The sequence below is a fragment of the Varanus komodoensis genome, unplaced genomic scaffold (assembly GCF_004798865.1).
Source record: "Varanus komodoensis strain SLA01 unplaced genomic scaffold, ASM479886v1 scaffold6_4, whole genome shotgun sequence".
In the NCBI taxonomy this organism is placed as follows: domain Eukaryota; kingdom Metazoa; phylum Chordata; class Lepidosauria; order Squamata; family Varanidae; genus Varanus; species Varanus komodoensis.
In genome coordinates this window covers 18,246,848-18,258,696 of record NW_025336347.1, presented here as the reverse complement: position 1 = coordinate 18,258,696, position 11,849 = coordinate 18,246,848, and the positions used below count along the sequence as shown (strand labels likewise).

General features: G+C 46.9%; 1 protein-coding gene across 2 annotated transcripts in view; it reads left to right on the top strand.

Annotated features, from left to right (window-relative positions):
- The first annotated feature begins 3,513 nt into the window (after nt 1–3,513).
- IMPDH2 (inosine monophosphate dehydrogenase 2) overlaps nt 3,514–11,849 on the top strand; it is a 31,574-nt gene continuing 23,238 nt past the window's right edge. Inside the window, exon 1 of one of the 2 annotated variants that reach the window (XM_044451966.1) lies at nt 3,514–3,781. In XM_044451966.1, the coding sequence (XP_044307901.1) occupies nt 3,684–3,781 (98 nt within the window). In that variant the 5' untranslated portion in view covers nt 3,514–3,683. The remainder of the gene's footprint in view (nt 3,782–11,849) is intronic. The other variant, XM_044451967.1, reaches the window with a different exon arrangement.

Here is an 11,849-nt window from a genome sequence, read left to right as displayed (position 1 = left end):
CTATTGAACAGTGTGTCTTTATTTGGGGGGAGCAAATGAGAAGTCTTCATTAAAAATTTGTGACACTTGGGGATAGTGGGACACCAGCCGATTTCCATAGAAATTTTTTGCTGGTCTATTGGAATAAGGCACACATAAACAAAAATATTTTCTTAGTTTCATTTCAGTGGAGCCCATATTGGAAATGGTGTAGCTGCATGCTTGCTTCTGACTTTCATAATAACTTGTGGAGAGAGTAATTTTGAATCCAATAAGCTTGAGATAGGGGGTGACAAGTATTGAGGCCAAGAATATTCCTTTTCAGGCATTCACCCTCCTGAAAAACAGAGACCTGTTGCAGAGATACAAAGGAGACTTGCATTTAGGGAGCTACTATTCCTCTGGCCCTGACCCCCTTTCTCTGTGGGATTGTCATTATGTGTGACCACTGAGAACTAACTTTAATCCTGGGCTTGCAGTACGTTTCTAGGAGCATTCCCACAGATTTATTTCAGTTGCCACAGTTCCATATAATCCTGAACTTGGAAAAATGGGAGAAGTGGGGAACATACAATCATGCAACCCACTCTTTAGTTTATTCTACATTTGTATTTAGCCTGTGGAGGAGGATGCCAATCTCACACAGCCTTCACTGATGTATCAGTGTTCACCTGAGCAGCTGATGAACACAGATTCCTTTGTTAGCACAGATTCCTGTTTCAGTGACTAAAATCTATGGTTCTTCTGGACCAGAGCCAAGTAATAGTGACAGGATCATACATAAACTAAATTTTGTTTCTCTAACTTGGTATTAGATCTTGGTATTTTGCTGACTATTCTAGTGAAAGTTTTAGTATTCTATCAGCTCTTGACCAATTAGAAAAGTTATACCAGCTTCAGGTTCTAACTCAAACACTGATTTAATTATGATCTTTTCTTCTTGTTGAAGGTGGTAGAATGTGACTGAAGATTGGGCTTGAAATGAAGGCCTCTAATTCTATACCTGCTGCCAGAAAAATCTCCCAAATTTTCTGATCTAGTGTGTGTGTATAAATTAAGACTGCAGTTACACATAGATTGCTGCAGAGGGCAGCTAAAACGGCTGTTAGGAATGTCTGCTTAGCCACCTGTTCTGTACATGAAACATTTGAAACATGAAACGGAAATCACCCAGCTATCTAGACTTGCCTAACAGAAGCACATAAAGCAAATACATTTTCTTTTCAACCTGAAAAAACAATTTGTCAGGAAACCATAGCATAGCCATTTTTGGAAAGGAGAAGGCTGGTCATTAGGAAAAGAGTTTGCTTTCTTAACTCAGGGAGGGAAACACAACCTCATCTCCAAGCAGTCAATGTTTTTCCCTGGGAAAATTCTGCAGGCATTGTACATGAGCATGCACACCTCATAAATACACTAAGCAGTCATACCACTTTGTCCCACCCTGAGTTTAAAAGGATGGAGCTAATATCTAAGTTCTACCCATTCTCATGCTTCCCCAAACTTGTTGTAACACCTGGCAATTTAGGCAGGCATATGCCAGGTTGCTTACATTTCACAATTTGAGATGTAAAATATAGGTTATTTAAATGCTAACAAATGCATGTTGCTTTTACATATTGCACTGTAGCAGTGACTTCTCAATCTGTACTACTATTGTTATTTTCTCATCAGAATTCTGAGAGCCTACTTCATACTATACAGTCCTGAAAATACTTCTGAAATGGGGGGGGGACATGTACAGCTGTGTGATGTTTTGGGGCAGCTGAACCATGAAATTACCTTCAGCTGGACAAAAATAAGTTATCCTTGCAGTCTGAGTAAATTTGCAGGAAGTGGAAACAAAAGGCAATAGCAAGAAATTGAGGCTAAATGGCCTTGCTACTGGCTCAACCAAATCAGATTTTAGAAACAGGTTGCAACTGGAGCACTACTGGTATCTGCAGAATGTTATTCTTGTGGCCCCTTGCCAGCACAGCAGGAAGTAAAATCACAAGAACATTATGTGCTCGGTGTTTTTATTTGGAAGTAGAATAATATTTGTTAAAGCCAAATTATAGCACTTTTAGGCTGTTAAGGTTTAGAGGTATGTTACATTTATCCAAAGGCACTGTGCTCAGAAATATGTTGGTTTTAGCTCAGTTTGCAAACACATTTTATTCAAAGGAAATTGTATTCTGAGGTGTTTTTCCTGTCCTCCAAAATTTAAAAATAAATGGCAATCATTCATAGGAACAGGGAAGTTCCTTGCATTTGTATTCTTTGAGTATGCCCCTTTCTAACTTGTCTGTGGGAAGAATTGGAAGAGGTCGTGTTTTGGACAACTACTAGAACTGTAGGAGGGTGGGGGTTAAGCAACACCATAAGGGCTAGGCCCCTTTCAAAAAATAAAAATTAATGGAACCTTATGCATTATGGAGACCACACCTTGAGATAAAGGTGTTCGAGTTACTAGCATGGCATTGGGACTAATACAATGAGAGGAGGTTTGTGCTGAATATACCGTAGTTCTGGAGGGAGATAGCTATCTTTAGACAGATACCTATCTTGCAGATTTATTTAAGCTGCCCTGGTGAACTGAAGCCGGTCTGACAAAAAAAGGGAATATTTTCAAAACCATTAAATACGAAGTTTATGGTTGAGTGCAGATTATTTCAAGCGGTGGACGTGACGATAAAAAAGGGTGCCACCCTCTCTTTGAGAGAAGCCTATGATAGTGCAAAACGCGTACTATCATAGTTTGAAGAGGGCTACTTGTCGCCGAAGCCCTCTGCTGGATCGGAGGGGTAGGCTTGGAAACGTAACCAAAGTAATTTGTCTCCTGCATTTTAAAGAATAAAGCTTTTGTTAACAGTCTTTTAAGTACCACGAGACTATCTGTTTCCTCTTCTCTGATCCAATATCAGAGGGCACAGTTCTTTCATGGGGGTCCGTGTGAAGTAAGTCAACCAAATGCTGGGCACTGGCGACTTCGCTTTAGCGCCATCGCCGCCTGCCAGCATAAAACAGTGCACCCGTACACATCATGCCCTTCGGACCTTGCCGGTTTTGGGGTATCGGGCTTTGTAATAGTGAAAAATACTTTCCTGCATGCTCCTGAAATGTTTCCGTCCCTTTGTCTCTTGGGTACTTCCGTATCCTTCGCGTACGGGACACTGCCGTAAGAAGAGCCGTTCGAAAAAGGATTTGACGCTCAAAAAGTGAATAGGATGAGGTGTTGCTAAGTAAAATTGTAGGCAGGAGGAGACGCATTCTAAACATATGATCCCGAAGAAACAAGATGAATGGGGCAAAGAACTTCACAACACCCTCGGTTCATCAGTATGGCAGATGGAAACAGAAGGACGGCTGGCACGGTCAGAATGCACAGGCTGCTCTCGCGCTTAGCTTGTCAGGAGCCCGCTCGGCCCCCGTAATGACGTACCAGTGACGGCTCGGTTATGCCGACCAAGAGCGCCTGAAAGAAAAGAGTTCTTACTGCAGCCTCATGGGGCCGCTTGCGTCCTGCTAGGGGGCGGAGCTTCCCTCGCGCTCTCTGGTCTTTGGTCGGGACGCAGCGGCACTTGAGTCTCTTTGATGCGAGGGGCGGCGGGGAGCGCGTGGTCGGTGCGCGAGCTCTCTCGGTCGAGGGAGGCGAGCAGGCCCGTGAGGCGAAGGGCGAGGCGGGATCACGGTGGAGCGCACGCGCACACTTGCGCGCGGCCATGGCGGATTACCTGATCAGCGGCGGCACCGGTTACGTGCCCGACGACGGGCTTACGGCACAGCAGATGCTCAGCTGCGGAGACGGGCTCACCTACAAGTGAGGAGACGCTTCGACAAGCTGGGAGGGGACAAGGGAGAGAAATAGGCGGGGGGCGGGTTCGCCGTGCCGGCTTGGGGTGGCCCCACGTGAGGCGCTTTTTGCCGGTGTTAGGCGCTGGAGGTGCTGTTGATGAGGCAAGGATGGTGCCGGAGTCTCAGGATACCCCTCAGAAAAATCAGGGAAGGGGTCAGTGTGTGTGGGGTGGGGGAGAATAACTGTCCCGGATCTGACACCTGAAAGAGTCTTCATCATCATTGTCCAACGGGCTGTAAAGGGTCCTAAAAGAAGTCTGCCGAGTCTCTAAGAGGCGAGAAATGTTTTGCCTTGTGGAATGATAGTGATGCCTTTTCCACAGTGAGCATAAGGATCCTTTTGCTTATTGTTTCTCAGTGGAGAAGCAGAGGCCTTCAGCTTACAACTTTTAAGAGAGCTTTTAATCTAACGAACGGGAGCTCATCTTTCCTGCATGTATGTACAGCAAGGCTCATGGTTGGGCATCCTTTCTCTTGACTAGAGTTCTTCCCTCCTGTTTTCCCAAATTCCTTATGTTCATCTTTGACACAATTCTATAGAACAGTCGGTCATCCATTAATGTGTAAATCTCACACCCAGTAGGCCTTTTAGGGCAAAACCCTATGGTGCCTAACACATATCAGACATTGTAGAATGTTTTTCTGTCTAAACATACATAGGGTGTGGCCTTATTGGTTTTACATTTTGCTCTGACAATTATTAACTCCTCTTTCTTTTTTGTATCATCTGGATGATTTCTAATCCTTTCTGGAGATCCAGGGTATTCTTCAACACAATTAATGGGTTCAGACAGCATGATAACCCACACTCAAGGGTTAAACCATAGGATGTTGTTGAAGCATAGATTATTGTGTTGCCTGAACCCAGCCAAAATAAGTCATGGTCAGCAACCCACACTTCACATCCCAGTAGCAAATGGTTAAGAAGTCATGGGTTGCTAGTGCTGCTGGGTTCAGACAACATAACCAACATTCTTCGTCGTGGCCTCTGTGCATCACACATATGGGTTCTGCGCCTGCGCAGTGCCTTTGGCCGGAAGATTAACAGCTAACGGTTTTTGGCGGGAACTCCGCTTCCCCTCCCCCCTAGCATTATATAAGGAGCGGAGCGCCCGCCATTTTCCAGTCTTTGTGACTGCCGTTCATTGTGCCTCGTGCCGCTTCGCTCTCGCTAAGATTATTACTTGCCTTCTTGCTCATTCGAAAATCTCTCCTTTTTCCTACCAAGTTTGTATCCCTTGTTCTTGTTGTTAGTACTTCACTTATATTTCTTCTTAACATTGCACCATTTTTTCCTCTTTATCGTTCCTATAAAAAAAACAAACCCAAAAATATTACTTTCCCGCTTTACTATCTCCTTTTTTCTTCTTTCTACGATGGTGCAGCGGGCGGCGTTCCACAAGTGCGGAAAATGTGGCTCCAAAATGCCCGCCGCGGACCTGCATGATCTGTGCCTCCTTTGCTTGGGGGAAGGGCACAGAACCGATAAGTGCGGCCATTGTTTGGCCTTCTCTAAACAGGCGAGGAAGAACAGGGAGAACCGCCTCCTCAAACTCTTGTGGGACCAGGCTCTCCTTCAATCGGACCGGCTGGTGGCTAAGCCTTCCACTGTTGTAGCCCCACCTGAAGGCCATCCAACTTTGGCTGACCTGCCGCAATGCCCGGCCTCTTCCTCCATTGCTCCACCCTCATGCCCTTCTGAAGAAGGCGCTCATACCATGGCCGACCAGTCTGTTTCCCTGCCGAGGAAACAAAAGGAAAAAAGAAAGCACAGCGACTCAGATAAATATCCTGTGCATAAGAAGGCCAAGAAAGATAAGACGGGCAAGCCGGTTAAGACGCCGAAGAACCCCGAGCAGGCAAAACACCACCACTCGGGGTCGGCCTCTCCCTTGATTCCGATCCCTGCTTCGGAACCGACCCCCTCGGTCCCGACCATCCAGGAGGCTATGAGGGTTACCCCACCGGGCTCACCTCGCCAACCGACAGCCGAACCCATTCTGGATTCAAGGCGTGGTTCCATCTCTGATGGGGAAATACGAGATTCTCCACCTAGAACTCGATCACCAACCCCGATGCCTCCAATCCTGATGGATACTGAGATCGCCATCTCCCTTCCGAGAAGCCGTAGGAGCCATTCCTCGGATGCAAGGTCTGATGATTGGTACCACTCCAGGTACTCCTCTGCTCCGAGACGGGAAGAGTACCACTCCGTAGCCTATTATCCGACCTCCAGGGGACAATCTTCACCACCAGCACCTTGGGAATGTTTCCATTCAACGCCCAGAGATGCCCTGAGGGCCCCATCTAAAGAAAGTGGCAGATCAGAGTCACCAGGAGATTCTTCCTCCAGTATACCACCCCCCTACTGGATGGAATCCGACGAGTCTGAGGCTGACTCGACCTTGCCGGATGCAGCGGTTGCTTCTCAGGGCCCGGGGTCGCCCGAGGAACCATATATATCATTTAATGATCTGATGGCCAGACTAGTGAGATTGCTCGATATAGAAGCCCACCGACAGCCGGGACCGAGCACCGATCATTTTTATGATGTGGTCAGGGGCGAACGATCCACATCTATTGCCTTGCTGTTTATTACGACCTTACGGCAGGCAATGACCCAGCCATGGGACCTCCCAGCTCACCCACAACCGACTTCTCATAAATACGAGTCCATGTATCGGGTGCGGGAAGAGGACATCCTGTTTCTTCTCCGTCACCCCAAGCCGAATTCGGTTGTTGTAGAATCCTCGCAGGGTCGGGAAGCCCGTGGACACACTCGCCTCGTGACAAAGAGGGCAGAAAGGTTGATTCCCTCGCCCGCCGGGTATACGCAGCTTCGGGCCTTGGTTTACAAATTTCTAATTATGAGGCAACCCTGGCGCGTTACCAATATTTCCTTATGCAACACCTGGACGCCATCATCGATACCCTCCTGGGAAACCAGGGTGAACTTGCTAAGACTTTTGTTAAGGAAGCTATGCAAGTGGCGGTGCAACAGCTTTCCACCGCGAGGCACCACGTGGACTCTGATTCGAGGTCACTGGTCGGTGCCATTTCCCTCCGCAGACACGCCTGGTTGCGTAATTGCAATTTGCCGGACAAGATGAAGTGGAGAATTGAGGAGATGCCATTCAACGGTTCTGGTCTCTTCCATGCGAGGACGGATAGCAAATTGAAGAAAATCTATGAATCAAGGATGATGGCCTGTTGTATGGAATTGCAATCTCTACCCCGATGTAAGTGGTCATGGTCATGTCCACAGTACCGTCAACAATTTCCGCCTCGGCAACAGCAACCGCATCAACATCAGCAGCGTTGCAGGCAGCAACCACCCCAGCACGTTCCAACAGGGCCGCCACCGCTTTGATACGGACAGGCGACAGCGCTGATGCGACAAGCGAACCTCTCCTCTCATTCCAACTCTACCCTCCCCCCTCTCATTTGGGGATCGACTGAAGAGTCGGCTCTCCATTTGGGAGTCCATCACCTCTGATGGGTGGGTGTTATCTATCATTCAGCACAGATATGGAATCAAATTCGACGTTGTGCCATCACCGAATCCTATCTGCTATACTCCGACTTCCTTGGTATTGTTAGACGAAATTCACCAACTCCTTGCTAAAGGAGCTATTCGTCACCTGTCATTATCGGAGGGATTCCACGGGTTCTATTCCAGATACTTTACGGTCCTGAAACGAGATGGGGGTCTCAGACCAATATTGGACTTGAGAGCTCTCAATAGATTCATAACACCAAAGAAGTTTCGGATGACCACACTTCAAAGTATTCTCCCGTTGCTGAGGGGATTGGTTCGCCTCATTGGATCTGAAGGATGCCTATTTTCATATTTCAATACATCCAAGTTATAGGCGTTTCCTTCGTTTTGCGGTGGACTCTGAAATCTACGAATTCAATGTGCTACCGTTTGGATTAGCCACTGCACCAAGGTTTTTTATGAAGTGTATGGCTCCTGTCTGTGCACACCTTCGATTACGTGGAATTCGGATATATCCCTACCTTGATGATTGGTTGCTGGTCTCCGACACAGAAGCAGGACTTTCGTCTGCTGTTGAGTTTACATGTGCTCTATTGCACAATCTCAGACTCTGTATTAATCAACAGAAATCTTCCCTTCTCCCTACGCAGGTGATCAACTTTATCGGAGCCCAGCTGGATTCGACGTTGGCAAGAGCCTTCCTTCCTCGGGACAGACGGCATGCAATTGCTCAGTGCATCGCTCGGATTCGACAAGCAAGAAGCGTCCCCACCCGGTCTATTCAGAGCCTGTTGGGAGACATGTCTGCTTCCATCACTGTGGTTCCGCATGCCAAACTCAGGCTACGTCCCCTTCAACTGTTCTTCAACGGAATGTTTCGACCACAGACAGATCCACCTACCAAACGGATTCGACTCCCGGCTTCCGTTCTTCAGTCCCTGTTATGGTGGATAGACCCAGCCAATCTGACTGTAGGTGTTCTGTTTCGACCCCGGTACCCTACAGTACCCTTGGCACCGATGCGTCCCTGCTGGGATGGGGAGCCATTTGCTCCAATCTGCATACCCAGGGGATATGGAATCACCGGGATTGCAGGAACTATATCAATTTTCTGGAACTTCTTGCCGTTTTCAAAGCCCTGCAATCATTTGAGGATGTGCTTCTACACCAGGTCGTCCAGGTGACCTCAGACAACATGGCAATGGTCTTTTATTTGAACGAACAAGGGGGAACCTGATCCCGGAAACTAGCCCACCTGGCCATGCAGATTTGGGACTGGTGCATACCAAGAGGTATCACTCTTCTAGCAGTTCACCTTGCGGGCACAGAAAATACAGACGCGGATCTCTTGAGCAGACATATGTTGCGGTCACACGAATGGGAGCTAGACCATCGGGTTCGCAACATGCTATTTCACCGATGGGGCCAGTCAGACATCGACCTGTTTGCTACACAACAGAACAGGGCATGCACGGCCTATTGTTCCAGAGTGGGGATGGGTCAGGACTCGCTCGGGGACACTTTCATGATCCCCTGGACAAATATGACTTTTTATGCTTTCCCTCCGATCCCACTCATCATAAGAGTGTTGGCAAAGATCATTCACCAAGGGGCCACAGGGCTACTGATCACCCCCTGGTGGCCATGCCAGCCATGGTTCTCAACTCTCCTTCACGTCTCCCAAGAAGAATTTCTCCAACTCCCTCTTCTTCCTTATCTTGTTACCCAGAGGGAGAGCACGATCCGCCACCCAGACTTGCTGTCGCTGAAACTGACTGCATGGAGGATACGATGACCAGCTGCGATACATCGGTATCGACACCACCAACCGTCCCGGCCATTCCTGCTCAGCAGAGTCTACACCCAGACCTACAGTATATTCTCGAATCTGCACTACAACCATCTACTAGGAAGTCGTACGCGGCAAAATGGCAGAGATTCTCTAACTGCCAATTTACACTCATTTCCAGCCCCCTCGACTTCTGTTTCACAGATACTTCAGTTTCTCTTTGAATTGCATCAGTCTGGACTCAAACCTTTGTCTATAAAAGTTTATACAGCAGCGATTTCGCGTTACTGGGGAACTATACATGGTCTCTCCATTTTTGCTCAACCTCTGATTAAAAGATTTTTGAGAAGATTGAGTAATCTGCATCCAACTATAAAACCTCTAATGCCCACCTGGAGTCTTTCGGTGGTTTTACAAGTGCTGACTCGATCACCTTTCGAACCCATGGCGACAATCGATCTACGCCTTGCATCATGGAAGACTGCCTTCCTTGTTGCAGTGACTTCAGCCCGTAGATCCTCTGAACTCTGCACCCTTTGGGTAGTCCCCCCTTTTCTAAATTTTCATAAGGAAAAAGTGGTTCTTTGGCTGGATCCGTCTTTCCTTCCGAAAGTCGCTACTTCGTTTCACATGCAACAGGAGATTGTTTTACCGGCATTCTTTCCGACCCCTTCGAATCCGATAGAGCGATCTCTACATATGCTGGACGTTCGTCATTGCTTAGCCTTTTATAGGTCCAGGACTGAGTCTGTTTGGCATTCCAATAGACTTTTTGTGAAATATTCGGAACATGACCGAGGCTGTCCAGTCACTTCACAACGTCTTTTGAAATGGATAGTAAATACAATTGTCCTGTCTTATCAGTTAGCTAAGTTGGACTTGCCATCTACTCCAAGAGGTCATTCTACAAGAGCTGTTGCTGCTTCTTCGGCCTTTGCATCAGGGGTCCCGATAGAAGATGTGTACAGGGCGGCCATTTGGGCTACCCCGTGTACCTTCGCCAGACATTATAGACTCGATATCCGTGCCAGGCAGGATTGCTCTTTTGGCAGAGCTGTCCTTTCTTCTGTCCTTCGCTGATGACACCTCCCTCCTCTAGTTGGGGTAAGCTTGTTATTCTACCCATATGTGTGATGCACAGAGGCCACGACGAAGAAGAGCAGGTTGCTTACCTGTAACTGATGTTCTTCAAGTGGCCATCTGTGCAGTCACACAACCCACCCTCCGACCCCGCTTGGTGTCATGGGTGGTCCGACTATTTCTTTTGATACTATGATCTCTTTGCTATGTGTCGTACCACTACTGAATTTGGCTATCTTGTCATACTGACAAACCTTATTATAAGAACAAACGTCGGTCTTTCAAAGACTGGAAAATGGCGGACACTCCGCTCCTTATATAATGCTAGGGGGGAGGGGGAGCAGAGTTCCTGCCAAAAACCGTTAGCTGTTAATCTTCCGGCCAAAGGCACTGCGCAGGCGCAGAACCCATATGTGTGATTGCACAGATGGCCACTCGAAGAACATCAGTTACAGGTAAGCAACCTGCTCATTCAGTAGTAAACAACAGTTAATCCATATTCAACCCTTGAAGTGCAGGTTATTGTGTTTTGCTGAACCTGAACAAACTGGCTGGGTTCAAATCATGACAAGCAACCCCGGGTGGTTTCCATGGTGCATGATTTTTTTGCCTGGATATACCTGACAGATAATCAAATGGTTTCTATACAACAGCAGTTTCACTGTCACTTAATCCTTGTAGTCTTGACACATATCCCATCAGCCACCTTACCTGAAATGCATGGCTGCAGTGCATGGCTGGAGCAACTTCTGCAGCTACTACTCTTTCCAGGGGGCTCTCAGAGCTCCATATCAGGACTATGGAAACTAGGAGGCCAGGTTCAGACAACTGGAGCAACCATGGGATAAACTGTTGCTTCTTCTTGTAGTTTCTGAAAAGCAAACATGCCATCCTGAAATACCACAACAGTATTTGGACAACAGAACAAGCCATCCTGCACAAGAAACCAACATAGCTTATTGCATCGTGTGAGCCTGCTTGATTTGTGATTTCATGTACCTGTGTAGTGCTTGGGCTGTTGTGTACATACATCTGTTGTGTGTATACTTGAGCTGCCTGTTTTTCTTTATGACAAGTTTGTCTATAAAAACAAAATGTAAGCAAAAGAAGATTGATCCCTGGTAAATTCTTTGAGGAATTCATACTAGTGATTCATGTCCTTTCCTCTTAGAGCTATATGCCTTGTGATTTGGCAGAGAAGTCAGCTAGTACTTTTCCCCCTCACCTTTCCCCTCTTTCCTCCTTTACCTCTAGTCATTTCATCTGCAGATGGCATTTCGTACGGTTCCAAAAGATCTCAGTGGATGGTGACATGTGTCTGCACACATGCTTCATAGGTCCTTCCCTCACTGGACATGCAATACGAGCCATTTGTGGAACTGTTCTGAAAATAGTTTTGCACTAGAAAGCTGACCCTGTCTCATGGACTATAATACTGTCTGTTTATAATCTGTAAATAAATTGTTTCTGTTTGAAAACAAATTTCACAGCTGGAAAAAACCTTCTTTAGGAGGCATGAACTGTCACTCAGTGGCAAATGCAATAAAGTATTAATTGATGGAAAGCTTTTGCATCCTGCTCATAAAAATAAACTCTCAGTCCTTGACACCATTACTGATCTGTCTTGGATTATAGCACAGAGAATGAATTTTTGGGTATTTTCAT